At 47.4% G+C, this 22,133-nt stretch overlaps 2 protein-coding genes across 2 annotated transcripts; both read right to left on the minus strand.

Moving 5' to 3' along the window:
- Positions 1 to 2,854: 2,854 nt before the first annotated feature.
- On the minus strand, positions 2,855 to 7,813 carry CYP2J2 (cytochrome P450 family 2 subfamily J member 2). Its single transcript, XM_074151267.1, has 9 exons — positions 7,625 to 7,813; positions 6,884 to 7,046; positions 6,582 to 6,731; positions 5,834 to 5,994; positions 5,243 to 5,419; positions 4,844 to 4,979; positions 4,428 to 4,615; positions 3,793 to 3,931; positions 2,855 to 3,030 (listed from the first exon to the last, which is right to left on the minus strand). The coding sequence occupies exons 1-9, from the start codon at positions 7,811 to 7,813 to the stop codon at positions 2,855 to 2,857; spliced, it is 1,479 nt and encodes a 492-aa protein (XP_074007368.1).
- Positions 7,814 to 12,130: 4,317 nt separating this feature from the next.
- Positions 12,131 to 20,384, minus strand: LOC141466999 (cytochrome P450 2J2-like). Its single transcript, XM_074151265.1, has 9 exons — positions 20,178 to 20,384; positions 18,435 to 18,597; positions 17,643 to 17,783; positions 15,843 to 16,003; positions 14,858 to 15,034; positions 14,164 to 14,305; positions 13,816 to 14,003; positions 12,780 to 12,918; positions 12,131 to 12,309 (listed from the first exon to the last, which is right to left on the minus strand). Exons 1-9 carry the CDS (start codon positions 20,382 to 20,384, stop codon positions 12,131 to 12,133), a joined length of 1,497 nt encoding a protein of 498 aa, XP_074007366.1.
- Between the last annotated feature and the right edge of the window lie 1,749 nt (positions 20,385 to 22,133).

The raw sequence follows: 22,133 nt of genomic DNA on the forward strand, positions 1-22,133 counted from the left end.
CAACCCAGATGTGAGGTTGGGAATGAGCCAGCAGCAGTTCAGCCCTCCAGAGTGAAGGTCAGCAGGAAGGAGATGTCACAAGCAGGTTTCCTTCAGGGGCCCCGTTTCAGGCTTGTTTTTACGACAGGTTTTCCCTTTCTCTGAACCATAATGCTTGTCCTGGCTATCCTTACGTTGGTAAGAACGATTTTTATTGCCGTGGGCTGATGCCCCTCTGAGGGTGGAGAGCTATGTCATGTTTGCTTAGCGATATGGTTTAGTGATGATTTTTGTCAGTGTATGGTTGATGGTTGGACTAGATGATCTGAAAGGTTCCTTCCAACCTGGACAATTCTATGATTCTATACCTCAATGTGTGGAAGGGCCTTTGGGCTGGCAGAGGCATCCCGGTGAGCGTGAAGGGAATGGCCAGATATGGAAGAACCATTTTGCCTTCTCTCTGAGGCTGGACGTAAAAGCATTTTCAGACCCTAAGGAACAAAACCTGCAGGTGTGTGTTTGAGGGAGAAGAGAAGGGAAGAGGCTCTTGGCTGCGCAGGAAGCCTGAGCCGAGCTGCAGGATGTTCTCAGCCCCTGTGTGAGCTGTCACAGGACACACACTGGAAGCCACCACTACCTTCCTGAGCGCAGGAGGAGCGAGCGAGGGGTTGTGTGTGCAGGAAAGGAACTGGGACTCAGCTAAGGAGTAGGGGGAAAAAAAAGTCAGATGACACCTGCAAACTGGAAGTGCTTTGGGACTAATGCTGCGCACAACAGAAACTTGTCGCTGCTCCCCTCTCCAGTTTCCAGTTGATTCCAGGCATGCAGCCCACTTCCAGCCTTACCCTTCCGTTACTCCCAAGGAAGGAAAAGAAAGAACATAAGGTCTAGAAAGTCAAATGAACTTCCTTGTTTCTGTTGCAAAGGGAAAATGTGGGAGCCCCTTGCCAGGAGCAGGGAGAGAGGTGATGTGCTGGGGTTGGGGGTGCCTCGTCCCACTTAAAATGAGAACCTGATCAAGTCTTCTGCATGTTATAAATGCGTTGGTTTGGTTCCTGCCATGTGTTCTCATGTCTCCCCCTTATGGTCAAGTCTCCACCTTATGGATCTGTGAAACAGGAGCCTCAAGTGCCAGAAACAGCATCTCTTGTGTTCACCTGGCTGTGCCTGGCACCGAAAATCAGAGGAAGGGGCAGAGCCTCCCCACCAAAGCCTGTGCTTGAAGGAGCTTTACCAGAAGCTGCTATAAGTTTTGTTTCATGTTGTATGACTGTGCTTGGCCCCACTGTGGAGCTGGAGGGTGTTTCTACCCTTTTCTGGGCAGGTCTGCAGGACCAGCCCAGCCTTCTATGCTTCCTCCCCTCTGCACTCAGAGTAGAAGAAAATTTGGGTTAAAAATAAAAGGATTTAAAACCCACCTGGGCATTAATGTTGCATGGAGAAAAGATGCTTTTAATTCCTTCAGAAGATGATGTAATTCTCATAAGAGATGCTAGGAAAAACGTGCTTCCTCCAGCAACATGCAAAAAGTACTCCAGGAAAAATTGAAAATGAACAGGAAAAGATTGCTTTCTTCTTGCCTCCTCACCAGGTGAGCTGGATCTGGAGGTGTGTGTGTGATCAGTGCTGTGCTGTGCCACATCTTCCTGTCGGGTGGCTCCCATCCCACTCCCGGGACCTGCAGATTCTCACGCCGGGGAGCCTCGCCAGAGATCCTGTGGTGCAACTGTTACTGAGTTGATGCATTTACTGGTGTTAACCATCAGTTGTCAACCTCAGAACTGTTTCACCTTCCATGTGATGGTTTAAAATTGTAGAAATTAGGTGCTGGTATTTTCCAAAGGACCCTTTTGATTCTTTAGACTGTTGAGTGCAGCAGGCTTAGCTGTGAATTGCTGGAGCTTGGTGATGCTGGGCAGGTAAACGCAGAGAATTTAGCATATTCCAGGAGGCGGGACTCAACAACTTCTATAACTACAAGTACAGATGTTTTGTAGAGAGATCTGTCAGAGTGGAGAGCATTCCCATGCTACATGTGGGTGTTCCACTCTTAGTTGCTGTGACACACCAGGACCTGGCCACAGGCTTTGATGGTTTCCCTGCTAGTTTACTTGTACTGTCAGGGTCATTTGTTTTCATCAGTTCTGTAGGAATTAACTGTGACTGTTACAGCGCTGACCTATCTGCTAAGGGAGAGCAATGCCACAGCGACATGGGTCAGGTGCTGTGGGGCTGCCTCTGCCCCGGTGGGCTCCCAGCCCCCTGCCACCCTCCACCCCCAAAATGTGGGGCACAGCTGAAGGCTACAGGAGGTGGCCTGTGTTGGTCTTCACTTTGCAGAATGCTTCAAGACAAAAATATTTCAGTAAGGCTTTATTGATGCACGAGAAAGAGATGTTATAGAGTGACTTTTTTAAAATGGATTACAAGTCGAGCATAACAAAATCAGAAAATGTTGACAATTAACACCTGTATTAATGTTAAAAAAACAAGGGGTAGTACTGTTCTTCCACAGTACCCAGCCACAGCCTGAACGCTGCAATTTCTAAAGTGTTGCTCATTGTCCTGCCATGGTGAAGCGTGGCCCATCCATCATTAAACCAGAAAAGCCCCACTCCCCTCATTCATTTATGGTGCTGCATCGCAAGCCTAGAAGTGCCCTGGCAGATCCCAGGCTGATCACTTTTCTCATGTGACACTGGGTGCAAGGTACACTTGTAAAAGAAATGATTTTGCAATGGCTTTAAAAGAAACAAACAAACTGCCCAGCCCTCCCTGGAGCTGGGCGGTGGTTTTTCCTTGGAGCTGCCGACGGCTCGTGTTCAGCATCCTTGCCGAAGGATTTTTCTCTCCAAGGACTGTGGCCAAGGCTTCCCTAGCGAGGCACGGCGCAGATCTTGTAGGGCTGTGGGGCCATCGTGATGCCCAGCTTGAACTGGAGGCTGAGCGTGGTGTCCGGGGGTGCCTGGAAGGTGAATTTCTGGAGCAGAGACGTGAAGTAAAGGAAGAGCTCGGAGCGGGCCAGCAGCTCACCCAGGCAGGAACGCTTCCCTGTGGAGACAGCCACCCTTGATGCCCTCAGCTTGTGCTTGCTGCCCGGCTACTTTTGCTGCCAAAAAAAGCCTCTGCCTTCCCTTAAGACCGTGCTCCAGCTGTGTTACACCCTTTCCAGGATGATTTTTGCAGCCCAAACTGAGCTCTCCAATAACAACACTGGGGTTACAACATGGGCTGCCTCCTGAATTTCATGACTTTGCGAGGGCACATATGTAACCGTATGCACAGGCATCGCATCCTTCCCTGCTCGGGTAAGCTGGGCTGACACGCACGGTCTGGGTGTGCCCATGCTGGGAGAGGTGGTTTGAGCTACACCAAGGAGAGAATACCAGAGGAGGTGTGTGATGCTGATGTGGGAAACGGGTGCTAAAAGCCACTCTCCCTGGGGAGCTGTTGGCTGGGGTACCCTGTGGTGGCAACAGAGAAACCCTCAGTGACCTCAGCCATGTGGGAGTAGGAGCACAGAGCGATGTTCTTGCCTTGGTGAAGGTTATTTCTAGGGTCTCTGATGTTGTTATGGTCTCTTTTTCATCCTCATCTCTCTTCTGTGCATGTGAAGAGAGACAAGAAAGGGCTTAGAGTGTGGTTGCAGTGCTTTGGGGTGGCCACATGAGCACAGTTTGAGCAGCACCTACAGTGGCGTAGTGGCCAAAATCTACCCTTTCTATCGCTGTTTTCATCTGCATCTCCACTGTGCAGTTGGAAGCCCCATCCCAGTGCCTCAGCATGAAAGCACCAAAATGCAGCAAATCTTACCTATAGAAAATGGCATAAAATACTCCCTTCTCCAGAACTGGCCATCCTTCAGGAAATGCCCAGGGTTAAAAGTGTCGGGGGTTTCCCACTCGTTCTTGTCAAACATCACAGAGGCTAAATTTGTGATCAAAACAGTGCCCTAAGGGGAGAAAAAGAAAAATAAATCGCACTTTCTCTGTCATTGGTAGCAGGAGGGGCATTTTTATCTTCCAGTTTCCTCTCCACAAAGAAGATCCATAGTTAATTTTTTCTGCAATTATTTGTCCAACACTCCCCAGCACGGCCAGTATTTCCTACTTCATGTCTGTTTGGAGGTGCAATGATTATATACCCACCTTTTTCCCTCCTCAGCATCATTTTTATCTGTCCTAATCCTGGGCCAAAGTTCCTGTAAAAGCTGTGTGAGATGGGATCTGTGCCTCGATGGTGTGTGGCCCCGCGGTGCTCCGCCCCACTCAACGCGCTGGAGAACATTGCTTGGATGGTAGAAGTACGTGTTCACTAGGAGTGAACTCTGGACAAGGCAGAGGTGCTGTGGCTCTGCCCCTTCTGTCTCTGCAGGAGGGGTCGTTGCCTGGTGAATTGTGCCTGGGAAACTTGGGATTCTCTTGCTAAAGTCTCAGGGCTAAGGTTACCTTTGGTATAAGGAAGTCATCCAAGACCGTGTCCTTCACTGTCAGTCTTGGCACGTTGAAAGGGATGATGTTGGCTTTCCTCTGCACTTCGTGGATGACAGCGTTGGTGTAGGGCAGGTTGTTCCTGTCCTCCAGGGATGGCTGCCGTGCCTGCCCAATGACTGCGTCGATCTCGGCTTGCACACGGGCTGGTGGGAAAAAGCAGGGATCAGCCAAGGTCCAAGAAAAAAACTCTTGGAACAACATGGAGTGGTTGCTCTAAGGGTCCCCCAAGGACTGCGCTGGGACACCTGCCACTGTTTGCGCCTGTTTTTGGCGAACAGAGTTTCCCAGTTTTCCTCTCAAAAAACCCCAGTCTCTCACAAAGCTGTGTGGGCTAAAAGCAAGGAAAAGCACGGATCTTTTGTTAATTGTACCTTGAATTTCTGGATGCATGGCCATATACAGCAGAGCCCAGCGGATGGTTGTGGAAGTGGTCTCGGTCCCAGCAAAGAGCAGGTCAAGAGCGCAAGCCACAAGATTTTCCTCCCGGAAGCTGCCATCGCCGTTGGCCTTCACAAAAAGGTGCGTTAGTGCTGCATGAACAGTGAGGGCTGCCCTGATACCAGGCTTAGTCCAAGTCAACACCAAGGATTTTGGCAGAAGCTCTAACCCTAACCCCGCACCTCTATCCTCTTAATGGGTGCCCTGAACCAGTTGTCCTTCCTAAGCTCATAAATGGCTACAGAGGCAGCTCAGGTGGAGAATTTGGGCTCGTTTCTCGTCCCTCCTGATTTCTAAGCCCCGCTATGGAAGGGTTTCTCCACGTTGCTGACCTTGGCTATCTCCTGCAGGTAGCTATCAATGAAGTCCCGGCTCTCCGAGGGGTTCCAGTCTTCCTTGTGTTTGTCGACCCTCTCTTTCACGAAACTTTTTAACTTCCTCCAGTTTTTAAAAATGGTTTGGTGGGATCCAGGCAAGAACTTCATTATAGATGGGAAAGAGTTGTACAGCTTAGGACATAAAAGGAGAAAGGCAAATTGAATAAAGGACTGCAAAAAACCCTTCTGTTATCAAACCTTGAGGAGCCTGCAATGCCACGCTTACTAGAAATAGCTCAGCTCCAGAGGACCATTAAAAAGGACGGGTATTCCTATTCTGGAGCAACTCATGCTTTACCCGGTGTTAGAACAGGCACATTGTCAGTCAACAGACAGGAAGGGTGATGTTGGGTGGGGGGGAGCAACATGAGCATTGCACAGCTTGAAAATAAGGCAGAAAGAAATCACAGGCAAATCTACCCTGTGCGAAGGAATAGGGAACGACAGTGAAGTTTGGTGGTGAAAACGCTGTGAGTTTTGAGGTTGACTCCAGAGGAGACGCTGTGGCACTGCAAAGCATCCATGTTGGTGGCAGGGGGGCTGTACCTGGCTCGCAATGGACCCGTGGAGGGTAACCGTCTCGTCCATCAGCTGCAACAATTTTTGGAAGTCCTTATCGTGGTATTCAAACCGGTTGCCAAAGGTGACAGAGCAGATGATGTTTGAAATGGCGTTATTGATTTTAAAGTGAGGGTCAAAAGGATTCCCTGGAGAAGGAAAAGGGACCAATCAATTCTCTTCCAGCCTTCACAGAAAAGGAAAAGAAAACCGTTCAATTGTCAGAGGTAAAATATTCAGCAAATATGAGTGAAATGAGTGGCCCTTGATGGGCATCCTTCTGTGTCACTGCTGTCTTGGGATATCTCCCCCCAACCATGAGCTGGCCAAGCTTGGCTAGGCAGCCCCAGCGTGGAGCAAACATCCCACCCTCGGACCCAGTTCAATCAGATTATGTAGATGTTTGTTTAGTTTGGAAAGCAAGGTCTGCAGAAGAGCAGGTGTCATTTAAATTCATTGGAAACATCGGTGCTTACACATGGCATGGGATTTTCCAGAGATCTCCAAGAGAGCAGTGAGTTGAAGGTGGGTTATGAAAGACACTTTAGATCTTGCCTAGCTGCGTTCACCAGTCAGGTTGAGGGCAAAGCACCTCTAAAAGGGAGCTGGGATGGTGGCAGGTCCCATCGCTTACAAGGTGAGGTATCTTTCAGCATGCAGTGAATCGTGGGTGAAATTATAATGGGACATACTGGTTCCTGCCTTCAGCACAGCTCATGATGCTTGTGGCACTCACCCTGCTCATCCCTAAACGCATCCACGAGGTACCGGCACTCCTCCCGGATGCGCTCTTCCAGGCTCCTCTTCCCCAAGCCGAAATTTCGGAGGGTGGTCAAGGTGAACCTTCTCTGCTGCTTCCACAAGTGCCCATTGGAGGAGACAAGTCCTGGCAGACACAAACCACGATGAGCCAAGGCAGATCCCTCCGCTGACAGGAAAAAGCTCCAGAGCTTTATCTTATCTCCAGCTGTCTTGGATCTCTGCAGGGTCAATGCTTTGACCTCACAGCTGAGATGCGTGTTCTGAGGGATAACTCACCTATCTTGCTGAAGATCTCTGCGTCAATAGGAACGTCGGGGCGATCTATGAAGTTTTCCCCTTGGTTTACAAGAACTTCCTTAATCAGCCTCATCCCGTTTACACACACAAACGCTGTGCTGCCCATGTCTATGCTGAAGACGTCACCGTATTTTTCAGTAAGCTGGGAGGAGGGGCAAAATAAATAAACGGGGTTTCGGTTGCAATGGAAGTGTCTGTTGGGACAGGGACAGCCCTGGCAGGGGCTAGGGGTGAAAATAAGGGAAGCTGAGAGAGGGAGAGGAGGCAGGGTGTTTGCATAAGTGTCTACTTGTCTTTTTTCTTTCCCCTTTTCCTGAATCACTGATCAGGAGTTGGTGTTAATTGGCCATAAATCAAGTAAAACTCTCCAGGTTTGATTTTTCAGTCCTGTGTTCTTCCAGCTTTTGTTTCGCTCCCTTCCCAAACACCTTTCCAGGCCCTGGTCAGACCCATGGAGTTCCTACAGGTGTGACTGCAGCCGTGGTGTCAGGTCGTGCCCTTTGCCCAAGGGATCACACCACACTTGTACCCCTCCTCCTACCTGGGCAAACTTCATCCACGTTGCTGTCAACCGTGGGCAAACCCCCTGACTATCCTGAGGTGAGCTCCACCAAGTCCTCATGGGCCATGAGGTTTGGGTTAACCCCCTCCCTGCGCTGCAAAGGTTGGGTAGCTGCCATTCCCTTGGTCTCCTTCCCTATGGTGCCCACCACCTTGTACCTTGTCCACCATGATTTGGGGATTGTTGAAGTTCAGCATGTGGATGTGCCCCAGGAAGGGGATGCGGAAAGGGCTGGGAGGGAAGTTCTTTGGCTTTCTGTGCTTCATGTAGTCGGCAACAAGCAGGAAGACGACGAGGAAGATGAGGAGCATCTGGAAGGAGATGCTCTCCCAGAGGAAGTGCAGCATGGGTGGATGGTGGGGCAGGTCAGGGCAGGTCGAGCTCACGATGCACCACCGAACCTCCCAGGTTCAGGGGGAGAGGGACAAGGTGCTGGTGCAGCTGTAGACATAAGCAAGACAGCATGGAGAGGCTTTTGCTGACCTGGCCTGGAGGCTGTTTTCATACTCCTGCTTTCCCAGGTTTCAGCAAGGACTGTTTGATTAAACCCTTCCTGATTAAGCTCATGCATTTCCTCTGATCTCATTTACAAAAACCCAAACACAAAACAAGCCCTCCCCCCGCCCCCTTTCCTCCTTTCTCCTCCTTCCTCCCACCACTGCTTTGCAAATCCCAGGTGATCCATGTCCTTGTCTAAAGGACAGAAACGAGCTCTGCAGAGCCAGGATTAGAACCTCCCAGCAGCCTCCCCATGCCGTTCCCACAAGCCCCCAGCTCTTTGAGAGCCCTGCTCCCTCCTCCCCTGTGGTGCCCTCACCGTGCCGTGTCCCGGCGTCGGCTTCTGGGTGCCGGGGAGGCTCCGGCTGCTCCGAGCGCCTCGTGTTTTCCTCGTTTGCAGAAGCTCGTTCACCAGTACAAAGAGTCCTGGACTGAGCCCCGGGTCAGCAGGGACATCCGAGATAAGGATACATAAACCTTTCACCAACCGTCTGACTCAGGGGTTGATGTTTCAGTACGTCAGGGTGATGTGGGCTGGAAGCAAACAGCCTTGCAGGATCTGCAGCGGTTTCTAGGCACTCTCGGTTCCTGATCTCCACCAGACAAGCGCAAGCAGAGCAACCTGCTCAGGCCATGAGGCTGGCCCTGCCCTGAGCCCTCCAGCTATCCCTTCCCGCATTTGAGTCCGTAGCCCGCGCTGAAGCCGTGTCCGAAGCCTGAAGAAGCTCAGGCAGGTGCTGAGAAGCCAAAGCAGATGCCCAGCTCCGCAGGCTGTGGCCCTTCGGTGGCAGTGGTAACGAATTTTCCCATCTAAGAGTAGCTCTGAGACAGGTCGTTGGTCATGCATGTGCACCACGTTTAATTTTGACATATATGTCAAGCTCAACGTGAGCCGGCAAAGTGCACTGGCAGCCCAGAAAGCAAACCGCATCCTGGGCTGCATCAAGAGAAGTGTGGGCAGCAGGTCGCGGGAGGTGATTCTACCCCTCTACTCTGCGCTCATGAGACCCCACCTGGAATACTGTGTCCAGCTTTGGAGTCCTCAACACAGGAAGGACATGGACCTGTTGGAACGGGTCCAGCGGAGGGCCACGAAGATGATCAGAGGGCTGGAGCACCTCCCCTGTGAAGACAGGCTGAGAGAGCTGGGATTGTTCAGCCTGGAGAAGAGAAGGCTCCGGGGAGACCTCATAGCAGCCTTCCAATATCTGAAGGGAGCCTACAGGAGAGCTGGAGAGGGACTCTTTGTCGGGAAATGTAGTGACAGGACAAGGGGTAATGGTTTTAAATTGGAAGAGGGGAGATTTAGATTAGATATTAGGATGAAATTCTTTACTGTGAGGGTGGTGAAGCACTGGCACAGGTTGCCCAGGGAAGTTGTGGATGCCCCATCCCTGGAAGTGTTCAAGGCCAGGCTGGATGGGGCTTTGAGCAACCTGCTCTAGTGGAGGTGTCCCTGCCCATGGCAGGGGGGTTGGAACTCGATGATCTTTAAGGTCCCCTCCAACTCTAACCATTCTATGATTCTATGTTGTGTTTTATTGTGAAAGAAGCAGGGGCATTCCCAGCAGCAGTTTGCCATTGCACCATGCAGCTCTGCCGTGGCTGTTTGCAGTCACCAGCTCCCACCTCAGGCTCCGGGACACGATTTGAGTTCATTTACTCTCTTTTGGGGCCTTTGGGGTTGTTCAGTGCTAAAACCAAGGTGCAGAGGTGCAACGGCGCTGCTGGAGCAATGCCATACACGTGAGAGTGAAGCCGCTGCGTAACTGTTACACTTGAGAAACTTGGAGAAGTTAAATCATGTTTTATTGTGGAACTTGAAGGGGATAGAACTGATTTTGAGGAGAATCTCTATTTTTGTCTCTGGCTGTTAAGCACACTTAAGCATGAGCCTGTGGACATGCACGTTCCCCCTCACTCGCATGAGATGTTCCACTCAGAAAATAAACAAATTAATGCTTCCTTCCTTTATGGTATGGGATCATTACATTTAAAAATGGGGGTGGTGGGGGAGTAGGCGAGTGCTTTCCCAACAGATTTGAAAAAAAAAAAAAAAAAAGACAATTTCAATCATTTATTCTCTCCGCAAGTAGGGAAGGAAACACTAAAGTAACAGGGAAAGGCAGGTTTGAAATGGAAGAGATCAACATTTGTTTGCTAAGCCAGTGCAAATAATACAAATTGTGCCCACGTACCAGGGGTCAGACTGGCACCAGAGCGAATGAAAAAAATGGAGAGAAACCAGTGTTAAGTCCTGAATGGCTTTGAAAACTTCATAGGTGAAAAAAAAAGTCCACGGATCTTTTATGTTTTCTCTTTTAGAATAAAGAAGCACCGCAGGAGCCTATAACTGTGAAACATTAATTAAAAATGCAATAGGATTAAAACGATCGGTTAGAAGGACGGCTCATTGACAAAATCCCTGTGTGCCCAGCGCGGCAGGGATGTGATGTGCAAAGGACTCTCCCATGTGGCATAAATCTGCCACTGCACAGCGATTGCTTTGTAACTCAGCAAAGGCCGTCATTGCCGGAGATGGAGGCTAAAGACGGTGGAAATGAAGCTTGATTTAATCCTGTTTTCCTGTTAACTATTCAGCGTCCTACATGCGTGCATGTAGAAAAGTCACTTATGACTGCTGAGAAGAAAAAAGAGTCATTTTCTTTGCTGTGACTATATTCCAAACAAAAGCACACAGGAGACAGCATTTCTAAGCATTAATGCCTGATTACATAAATCGAGAAAATCTCTACAAATTTCATATTCATATTTAATTAACTCTTTACCAAAGAGACCCTGCTATGGGCAGAAGCAGTGTCTCCATCACTTGCGATGCCATGGCCCTGACCCACCTCCCCACACTATGGACATGCCTCTTTTGCGTGGCCACAGATCTTCGCCAGAAGCAGAAGGGAAGCAGACGAGCTCGTGACTTCCCATCACAGAGCCTCTGCGGTGACATTTCCTTCCTGGCGGCCAGCAGTGACCGTGGCCGAAACTCTCTGCTGCTTCTCGTTCTGCTGGACTTCCGCTAAACCACTCCTGAGCAACTGTATGCAATTATTTTTTTGCAACTTTTCTTTCCCATTGTGTATTTTACTACCACAAATCTTTTTCGATAAACCTTTCCTGCTCATACAATTGCAAAGCTGCATTTTTATAGCCATGGCACAGCTGCCGTGGCTCCTTATGCCATCCCACTTGGGTTGGCCTGTGGTAGAACCTGCTTCTACCACCCAGTAGCCTCCTAATTAAAACGTCCATGTAATGGCTTTAAACTAAGAGAGGATAGATTTAGACTAGATATAAGGAAGAAATTTTTTACAATGAGGATGGTGAAACACTGGAACAGGTTGCCCAGTGAGGTGGTAGATGCCCCATCCCTGTAAACATTCAAGGTCAGGTGGGACGGGGCTCTGAGCAACCTGATCTAGTTGAAGATGTCCCTGCGCATGGCAGGGGGGTTGGACTAGGTGACCTTTAAAGGTCCCTTCCAACCCAAACTAATTTATGATGGTATACATGTATGAGATTAAAAAAACTGTATGCTCCTGCTGCAAGGATCTCTATTTCCATTGCAAAGCAGCAATACGGTGGTGTAGGGAACACATACCAAACTGAGGTCAAGGCCACCTGAGCCTCAGGATGGGCCATGGCCACCAGGAAGTCCAAACTGGCACTGAGGCACGAACCCAGAGCTTATACATCCAAGGCCAGCTGCCCCCACTCAGCAGGGAGACCTCAGTAAACACAGCCCATGGCCATTCGGGGTGCTCCAGTGTTGGGATCTAAGGGTTGCTAAGATGGTCTCTGGGCAGTGGACGTATCCCCTGTGGAAGAACCACCGTGGACCCAACTGTGCCCATGGTTTTGCAGCTGGCAGACACCTTCCTGGGATGTGCTAGCGGAATAAATTAAGTAATAAGGCTTTTAAATTCATGCATTCTGTCAAACTGATAGAGGGGAAGAGCCCAAAGGGTTGTCGTCATTGCAGTGTGCAGGATGTGGCCCTCCTGCCCTTTCCACTGCAGCCCGTGTGTTGGTGGCTGCTAGATGCCCCATCATTTTGGCCCAAAATCTACGGGGCGGATGGGAAAAGGGACACTTTATGGCTTGCAGAGGGCTGAAGGGCGGGGGGGGCACAGGGTGTCCCTACGCCGGCCTCAGTCGCGAGGCAGCGCTTGGATCTGGAAGGGCTTGGGGCAACGTGTGAGGCTGAGCGTGAAGGCGAAAGACAGCGTGGTGGCCGCCGGCACCTGGAAGGTGAACTTCTGCAGGAGGGCTGTGAAGAAGATGAAGAGCTCGGTCCTGGCGAGCTGCTCCCCGGGACAAGCCCGCTTGCCTGGAAAAGGAGCAAAAATACCCTTGCCGAGTCCCGAGCGAGCTTCAACCGCCCCTCGGGCTCCTCTCGCACACGCCGCATTGCACAGGCTGTGGGAGCTTTTCTTCCTCGAAAGGTTAGGTGGCAATGTTCACCCACACATTTTGCAGAAACCTTCCCCAGAAGTTTATTGCTGAGCAAACGGCAACGGCTGTTCGGATAGACGAAGAGAGGAAACTCGGCAAAAAAAACAAACCCCATCGTTTACGCAGCTTGCGCAAGAGGAAAAAGCCTTATTTTTTTCATCCTACAATAACAAATTGATTTCCCTCCTGCTCCGAGCAGTCGGCAATAACTGTTACCGGGATTTTCACTGTGGGGATGGGCTGAAAGCCGGACAAGGAGCAGTACCCCCTACTCTGGAGGGGGTGTCTTGGGGGAAAAAAGCAGCATTGCAAAAAGGAAAACCATCTCCCCATCCATCATCCTACCTGCAGAGAAGGGCAGAAAAGCCTCCCGCCTCCTGTACTGGCCGTTTTCCAGGAAATGTTCAGGATTAAAGGTGTCTGGAGTCTCCCACACGTTTTTGTCGAACATTATCGAAGTCAGGCTGGTCATCAGGGTGGTGCCCTGCAAGAGGTGGAGAAAACGGGTGATTATGCGAAGGAGAAGAGCCGACATGTTGTCAGACTAGTTTATTATTAGCTCTGTTCCACGGACAATGTAAACTACAAGTTTTTTTAAGGGCAAAGTGTTTTTTCGTAAGCTATGTAATTAAATTAGCGGTGAAAGCCTACAGGATTGTTCACTTCTGGGCTCCTCTATGTATCACCATAGTGTTGCTCTGTACCTTGTGCTGCTGTCACCGGTGATGTTAACATAAACTACCTTTAAATTGATAATGTTGTGTTCCCATAGGAATTTCAAGCAATTCAACCAAATTATTTTCAATCGATCCGCTTTATTGTGCTTTTTTCAAAAAACCTGATCTGGTTTATCTCCACATCCTCCATCAGAAAAAGAAAAATATTTAAATCAGTGTGGAGCAAATCTCCCAGATTTTTTTATTTTTAATTTTCCTTTGTGTATAAACATGGAAGACACTAGGTATATCTAAATTGCATATTTGCTTTCATAATGCCAGAACAGTGTGTAAGCATCAATACCTATTACCTGGCTTTTATCAAGTGCTACTTTTAATAGATGATTTTTAATACCCAAACTATTTGCTTTCCTATGTTTCTTGGCCCCCTGTTCCCATAATGCCTGGAGGACATCTTGTATAAAATTTAAGGGATAAACCTTGTAAAACTGAAAATTATGACCAGCACTGTAGGATTTCACGATTCTCCTGCAAAAGGAGGTGAGACCCACAAAAGCCCTACAGCGTCTGTCAGGAAGGCTTGTATTTTCTATATAACTGTGATATTTTGATAAAATCCTGCTGGTTGGTTCCCCTCCAGGAGACTTGGGCGATTAAGACCTTGCTCTGGTAGGGCAATGGGAAGTTTGGTGGTCTCCACATACTTTGGGCAGGTGGAAGCCTGCCAGGGTGGTGTCGCTGGTGGACATCTTGGGCACCCCCAGCGGTACGACGTTGCCCATCCGCAGGACCTCACTCAGCACCGCGCTGGTGTATGGCATGTTCTCCTTGTCAGCCATGGTGGGCTGGCGGGACTGGCCAATCACCGTGTCGATTTCGAGCTGCGCTTTCTCTGTGGAAAGCAAAAAAAAAAAAAAAAAAAAAAATCTGTGCTCAAAAGGCTCCCAATAAGAAACCTGGGGTGTAGACATATCCAACTTATGGTAAAGACAGAAATCTGAGTTTTGCTTACCTGGTTTTGGACTAAATCAAGGACCCATCAGTGGCCCTACCTTGAATGTCGGGGTACGCGGCCATGTAGAGCAGAGCCCAGCGGATGGCGGTTGCTGTTGTCTCAGTCCCAGTTAAGAAGAGGTCCAGAGTGGAGCACAGTAGGTTTTCCTCATGGAAATATGAGCTGGTGTCACCCTTAAACTTGGGGAAAAGCATGGCAATGAAAACTCTTATTAGGGAGGAGATGCTTTCAAGAATCTAATCCACAACCAGCCATATATAAGTCAAGTCCTGCTGGTATTTTATTATCCATTGCGGCTGGACTTGGAAATTTCTAACCCTTACTTTCATTGAATTTAAAGCCACGTGGGCTTCTTTGCAAGATGCTGTATTTGCTGTAGAGCGACTTTTGAAAGCAGGTAGCGTTTTTAAATGTGAAGTTTCACAATACCAAACACAGGCCTGCGAGCTCACATAGAAATGTGAACATGTTCCCTGAGAGTCCTCCTACGCCACATGACAGAATGAAAAATGGAAGAAGACAAAGTGTAAATACTTTCAAATGAAAAAAAAAAAAATCTGTGTGTTTTCAAAGTGATCAGGCTCCTGCTGTTGCTAAAAAGTTTGACGTGGAAGAGGTAGGGAGGAGAAGGCAACGCGGGAGGCACAGGCTCCTGTGACAAAACAGCTTTGAGCCCTGACTGCTCATTTCTTGGGTTAAGATTTAGGTGGTTTTAGGTATTTCTCTCTTACTTTTTCTATTTCCTTCAGGTAATAGTCAATATAATCTCCTGCCTCGGCCTGGTCCAGATCTTCCTTGTGCTTTGCGATCACTCCCTTCACAAAATGCTGAAGCTTCTCCCAGTGCCTGAAGATTTTCCTAAAGGGTCCTGGCATCCATCTCATGATCAAAGGATAAGCATTATACAGCTGGTGAGAAATCAAACAGAGCAAAAGAGCATTTCTTGAGTTGAAAAAAAAGCAGGTATCACAGTTGAGATGATAGTACAATTTATTAGCTCTGCTTGGTACCAGGAAAAAAATTAGTTTTGCTGCAAAGGTCAATTTAACTACACAGATGTAAACAAGTACAAACATGATAAGAATTGGCCAGATGTTTTCTGCTAATCTCTAATATTGGGTGGCCAAAGCTGTCACCTAATGTGAGGTGGCCACCAGAGTCATAAATCAGTGTGGATGCGGAGGAGCCCCTTAGTGCTGGGATCCGGGGGGGGGGACAGAGATCAGCCCTGGCCTATGGTGTGTGGCCATGCAGAATGGCTATGTGCAGTCTGCCCCCAAATTCACTTACTTGGGTTATAAACCTAGACTCTCAGATGGTTTTGTCCTAAATAAAAGTTATTTGAGATGTGGTTGGGAAAGGGGTAGGGGAATAGAAGGAAATTTTCACTGACAGTGCAACTAAATGACTCTTCTTTTTGTAGAAACATTGATATTTTAAAGCTTTTTCCATTGTTCTTCAGTTATGTCAGGCACAAGACTGGTTTTACAATCCTGCAGTGTTTTTTTCTCCGTGACCCTCAATAACTCACTTCCTTGCTTTCCTGATGGATTTTGTTTATAAACCCAGTCTAAGGTAAAACAATACTCCTGGTCATTTCCCTTATAACATGCTCTTTTTCTAAAGGGAAAAGCAGATTACATCAGTGCCTTAGAAACTCCAGTTTCTGAGCTCTTACATGCAGCTGAAGCTAGAAAAGCATCTGACCGGCTTTACCTGGCCCCAGAAACTTCCCATGAGCAGCAGCGTTTCAGCCAGTGAGTGCAGTAATTCCTGGAAACGGTTGTCATGGTAGTCGAAGCGGTTCCCAAAAGTTATGGAACAGATGATGTTCGAAACAGCGCTATTAATTTTGTAATGAGGGTCAAATGGTTGCCCTGGAGGAAACAAAACGAAAGACAACTTACTTTTTTTTCTTTAAAGTCTCGGTCAAACCCACATTCCCTACCACATCAACAGTTGGGAAGTTGGGGTGACAAGTCACCTACCTTTCATCTATGGCGATGGTAAGGTTGTACCCCGTGTCCTGGGGTCCCCACCACCCCCATCCCCTCCAGCACGCCATTGGAGGTTGGATGTTGTGTGCCATGACATCTTTTCTCCAAGGACATCCCCTCCTGTCTCCAGCTCAGGCTACTGGCACACACCAACCTTAGCACAGAGCTGCCGAAGCAGGGTTTGAAATGTTTTCCAGGGAAAACAACCAGTAGGATGCCACGCTGTGGCTGTCAGGTTTGCACGCTCCAACATGGGTTTGGTGCCAATTTTAAATGCCAAGAGAGGGTCCCTCAAAGCTTAGCCTGGGGCAGGGAGCCCAGGACTAACCACGCTGCAAAAATGCCATTGCACTGGCCTTTAACTGTCCACCACAAAGAAATCAAGTTGGATGGGAAAGAGGGGAGAGGGTGAGGATTGAAGGCTCTGTGTCTCCTATAAAATCCAGCAATAGCTCATATGGGCCATAGATGTGATGCACATAGCTCCTAGAAGAGCAAGGTGAGGTGTGACATTCATCACATCTGCATTTCTAGGGAGAACTATGGAGCAGAGACCACCATCTCACATTTAGGCAGCCTGGAGAGCTACTTGCCACGATACGAGAGACCAATATCAGTAACTCATCCATTCCAGCCCTGAGCTGCTGTAGCTACGCTGGGGAGCATCGCTTTGAAATGCAAGGCACTGTGCACAGGGCTGCTGATCTCTCGGCTCTTCAAGAAAGTAATTAAACTGGGCTGGTGCTCAGATATTAGAGTGATGGACATGATCACTATTTGTCATTACTAATGGGAAGAAAGGCCCAAACCAGCAGCTTAATTAGTTTATTGATTAGGACTATAAAGGACTATAATCAATTGGCAACATGAAGTATTTGGCCTGTTCAGTGCAACAGCAATTAAAATGGAGCAAGTTCAGTATATAATTTCACAATTCCTATTTAGATCTTTCTTGTTTACTATATATAGCTCCATAGAATTAGCTAAACCCCATCTGCTTCTATTTAAAGCTGAAGTGCAACATCACCCATGTACCAACATACAAATTATTCTTACTAATATCCCTCTGGCAGTTCTTAAAAGCTGGACCATAAAAGAGCAAGGCACACGCTTCATCTGTGCACGATACAAAAGGAAAGCCTGACTAAACAAGTTCTAAAATACTTTGCAAAACCAAGGACAAGCAGAGGTTAACTAAGCCTCTGAGCATACGTGCCTGATTGATAGCAGGAGAGCTGCATTTATTCCTTCGCAGAATACAGTAGAGACTTTCTTAGCGATATAAACACGCGAGTTTTAACAAACAGCTAGTATATATTTGCTTAATATTAATAAGGAAGAACTAAAACCGTAGGCCTGAAGGAAGTGCTAAATGGCACAGTCAGGAAGTGTAAGATAGAGATCTGAGCTATTGAAGAAATGTTTTGCATGTTAAGAGCTGCGTCAGAGTAAGAGTTCTACTTCTCGTCGTTCATTTAGCTGGAAGCTTTGGGCACGGTGCTGTGCCTTCACCGCCCACCTTTCTCCTCCTCGATTGTCTCCACAAGGTACCGGCTCTCCTCTTGCACTTTTTCCTCGAAACTCACAGCAATGCTTTTCAGTGTTGCTGCAGCAAACTTTCTCTGCTGCCTCCATATATGCCCATTTGATGATATGAGCCCTGCAGGTGCAAAAAACAATTGAACAAACCTCGCTCTGGGCCACGTATGAGTGATAGAACTCAGAAATGGCCATTTGTCTGGAAGAAAAATACCCCAAACCAAAACAAATAAACCCCATAGACATTGAAAAACTATAGCTTTGCCTGGGAATTAAAATTCAAGAGTAATTGGCTTATGCTAAAGATCTGGCTTTATGGATTTGCTTTAATCTGCTACTTTGTCACTTTGCGTGGGAAAAAAAGGTGTAAGCCAAAATACTATAAGTACTATCACGCTGTTGGCAGAGCTGCAGGCAGGAGCACCATACCCCGTCTCTGGAGCTATATCCAACCGAGGGAGAAAAAGTAAAGGAGAAATGAAAACCAAGGGGAAAACTCTTCAAGTGTATCGATCGCTGGGCAGCTTGCATTTATTTCTCCTCTTTCATCAAGAGCTGACTTTGATCCCATCATCATCCCTAGATCCCAGAGAGATTAAAATGTACACCTGTGAGATCATTAGACTGAATTCAAGTTTTACCTTCTTCTGTGCAAGCTTTTATGGGTGCAGTTACCAAGGGTTGAATTCAGCCTATTTCTTTTACTCAAATTGTTATCATTGCAAATAGATGGGAAAAAAAATGTACCAAAAATCCCGGTATTTGTGCTTACCAAAGCCTCTAAATATTTCTTGGAGAAGTGGAATATTTGGCCGGTCTGTAAATATTTCAGCCTGGTGGACAAGAGCTTCTCTCACCATTTGGTACCCGTTGACTACCACAAAAGTCAGACTTCCAAACTGCACGCTGAAGATGTTCCCATACCGACCAGTAAGCTGAAAGAGAGTTCATTGCCCTCTGAGAGCAAGAAGATTGAGATTTTCAAAACTCACCTGCACGAGACCTCGAGAAATGGCACATATAACTTTGAATTTAGTCCCGCTTGGAGCAAGGGGACTTAAGAAAAAACCAAACCCAAGACTGCAGGTCACATCCAATCTAAACTACTCCATGAAGGCTGGAGACAGTGTAAAAACATGCTAGAGAGCTGTGGTGTGGGAGAGATGGTTTCCTTATATTTATTAGCAGGTATGACCCGGGTTTCACCAGGCAGTTGCATCAATTTAAGGATGTTACTTGCTTTGTAACTGATGGACATCTGCTCTGTATCTTTTCATTACAGGAAGGGTACCAGAGGTGAAGGCACCACCTGGGTCATCATACCCAGGCTCTTGCTGCTGAGGGCAAAGCATAGCAAAGAGTCCCTTTCACCAACTTTGTGTCTAAAGTAGTGCAGTTTCTTGCTCCAGCTACCCCATTTAGAAAGTGGCTCCAACTGCTGATGGCTAGAAACCTACTTCTAATTTTAAGCCTGAATGCATTTATGGCTAAATTATAGCCATTTTCCTTGCATGGACTTTGCTGGCGTTATTGTGTCCTGTGCAGCGTTCAAATCCTGATATATAAGAGCAAAGGGGGATCATATCATCTCTCGGGCCCCGCTCTACCGAGGAGCTCAGACCCTCCTCATCTTGGTATGAGTTTACATGATAGGACACATATAGTCACCCTGCAGTTCCATGGTGACTCAAAAAAAGTCTGGGGCCAAATGGGTGTCTCAGTCATTGTGTGCATGTAAATGAATGCGACTTATTTTTTATTAATAATAATTGTGTGTTTTGAGAAAATAACCTGAGCAACCTGCCTCAGTCTTCCCAAGGGTTCCCCCAGGGGATGCCCATGGCCTGTGATGGGTAGATGGGCTGGTGTCAGCCTGCTAATTAAAAGCATGAGATAAATAGTCACTAGAAAGAGTATTTGCAACCAGCAATTCAGAACTTTTCCTTTCACTTTTTCAGAGAAGCATACTCAGCATGTATAAAATATCACTCTTTCGTTGGCTTTAGTGGGAATCAAATCAATCAAATCAATCACAGCCTCCTTCTGTGACACAGGAGAAGCCACAGGGATGGTAAACGCAGGGTCTTAAATGCTTCTTTCAGATGCAATGGGGCAAATCATTCACCTCTGAGCAAAGACAATGGCAATACAATTTCCAGAGGTGAAGTTCACAGTCCAAATAATTAATTTCTCACACTTGTCATCCCTCCCCCAGCCTGACCCAGCCCCTCCAAACCCTTCTTGGGCTCCAGGCAGAAAATGGTCATGGTCAGGTGGGAAGAAAGAGGAGAAACATGTAGGTCTTCCTCCATTACAAGTTTCTTTCCTATTGGACCTTCCCACTCCCGTGGAAGAGGAGGTGATAGTAAGAGATAAAACCAAGAAGGGTCGTCTCTCATATATGATTATTTTATAGCTAGTTCTTCAGAGGCTGCCATTGCTTACAGGTTTGGTGACAAAAGTCACTGAAGAGGTAAAATATTGTTAGTAGGAGAAATGTCCATGGAGCTCTTACCTTCTGCAGCGCAAGATGGAGGGGCTGCTTAAAGTCCACAAAGGTTCCCACAAGAGGAAAGAGCTGTGGCCCTGGAGGGAAATTCCTGGGACGCCTCTTTTTCAAAAGGTCAATAATCAAAAGAAATACAACCAGAACCACCAAGAGTGTCCGCCCACTCAGCTTTTCCAAGAAAGAAACCAAATTAGGCCAAAACCGAAGCTCCATCTTGGCTGAAGAACTCACGTTTTTTCATCCCAGGAAGGGACTTGATGCTGGCGTTACATTTGCTAAAACAGGAGTAAGAAAGGACTGGAAAGAAAAAAAACAAGCTAAGAGGCTGATAGCTTACTGGGGACAGGACTTGCCATGGGCAAGCTGCTTTCTCGTACACAGCCAGTGCCAGACCACCTGCTGAATAGCTAAGTTTAAACACCAGGATCTTCAAAAACAACCCCAAAACCTCAAAAGTTTGGCCGAACAAAAGCAATTTTGCAATCCTTTAGCTTTACACCTCTGTCAACTCCCTAATTTTCTTGTGGAAGAATACTATTCCCTTCTGCCCTTAACAAGGAGCTCCTTTATACAGACACCTAGCTGGGATTATAAGCATTACAAATATTTGAGGTTAGGTGAAAGCAGCTTACTTGGCTAATTACATATGGTGGGCGTTGCATAATTTAAAAAACGGTAAGGCATCTGGGGTGACGGACACCATACAAGTCATTAAGGGGCTGATCCTGTTAAGTGCTAAGCACTGTCTGCAAAGGGCTGGATGCCTTCAGTGCCCACCAAAGCCTGCCTGAAGTCATCAGGTGAAGTTCAGACAAGGGAAGCACTGCAAGAGCCCAGGGCTCTGCCCAGCCACTTGAATGAGAGTTAAAGGAGCTTAATTTTGAGACTGAGAATGTAGGCTCACGTGCTTGCCAGCTGAAGGAGAGATTGGAACTTAGGCATTTAAATCTCCTGGGTTTTCTGAAAATCTCCTTCAAATAAAGCTTCACGCAGTCCCAGGGGAAGGCTGCAGTGGACTGACACTGACCTTTGTGACCATGAATCAACCTCGTCACTTGCCAATATTTTAACTACAACTTGTTTCCAGCTTTTTTTTTTTTTCTTAGAAGAGATTTACTTTGCAAACCATCTAAATTTATACTGAAACAAAACTGCCAATAATGATTTTTCAAATTATTTATTCAAGTTATGGTGAGAAGTTCAGAAGGATGGTAAATTTTTATTGTCTTCAACATTTCTCAGAAAGCTTTAATTTTTCAGGAAAACCCCCCAAATTTTGATAGGAATTAATAATTGGGAAAAAGTTTTGGTATTCTCTAGTCTTTCACCACTTTTAAAAGCTTTGCTGTCCTTGTCTTTCATTACCTTGGTGACTACAGTGCCAGCAGGAGCACACAGAGGCTGTATGACAGACCTGCACCTTAGTTATTGCAGGAGTCCTTTTTAAGGACTTAATACCTATCTGCAATCCACCACTTCTTGGTCGGAAATGTTATTTACAGGTTTCTGGATGGTATTTGTCACCAAATGGGGAACAGTAATGGGAGAAACATCTCACATCACTGGTCTATAAAGTATATTTTAGATGTCTTTGTAGCACAGTTGTGAGCAGCAGTGGTTGGACATGCTTTGGTTGTCCCCACGCTGGTGCACCCGTGATGCTCCTGTACCCATTTGCATCAACACACCGATTCCACCCTTCCTGGTGCGGCAAGCCAAGCCTCACTTACCAGAGGCTAAATCAGGATAGTGGGCTCGTGCTCTTCATCCTGGCATCGGGGAGATGACTCGGTTGGTGGAGGTGTCAGCCTACAGCATGCTCAAAGGGACTGTGATGATAAGGCGTCAACTTCTGCTAGCCCAGTTTCACTCCTCTGTTCTTCGCTATGCCATATGATTTGTCAGCATGCACACAGAGTGCAGATCCCTCTACCACTTGTGGCTGCTGTGAATCGGGCTACG

The sequence above is a fragment of the Numenius arquata genome, chromosome 8 (assembly GCF_964106895.1).
Source record: "Numenius arquata chromosome 8, bNumArq3.hap1.1, whole genome shotgun sequence".
NCBI lineage: Eukaryota > Metazoa > Chordata > Aves > Charadriiformes > Scolopacidae > Numenius > Numenius arquata.

Coding starts and splice junctions, on each gene's coding strand:
- CYP2J2 (XM_074151267.1), bottom strand. CDS start 7,813: ATGCTGCACTTCCTCTGGGAGAGCATCTCCTTCCAGATGCTCCTCATC. Junction 6,732..6,883: donor AGAGATCTTCAGCAAGATAG/GTGAGTTATCCC, acceptor TGTGTCTGCCAG/GACTTGTCTCCTCCAATGGG. Junction 4,980..5,242: donor ACCTGCAGGAGATAGCCAAG/GTCAGCAACGTG, acceptor CTTTTTGTGAAG/GCCAACGGCGATGGCAGCTT.
- LOC141466999 (XM_074151265.1), bottom strand. CDS start 20,384: ATGGAGCTTCGGTTTTGGCCTAATTTGGTTTCTTTCTTGGAAAAGCTG. Junction 14,004..14,163: donor CGCGTACCCCGACATTCAAG/GTAGGGCCACTG, acceptor TGCTTTCCACAG/AGAAAGCGCAGCTCGAAATC. Junction 12,919..13,815: donor CAGGCTTCCACCTGCCCAAA/GTATGTGGAGAC, acceptor CACCTCTTGCAG/GGCACCACCCTGATGACCAG.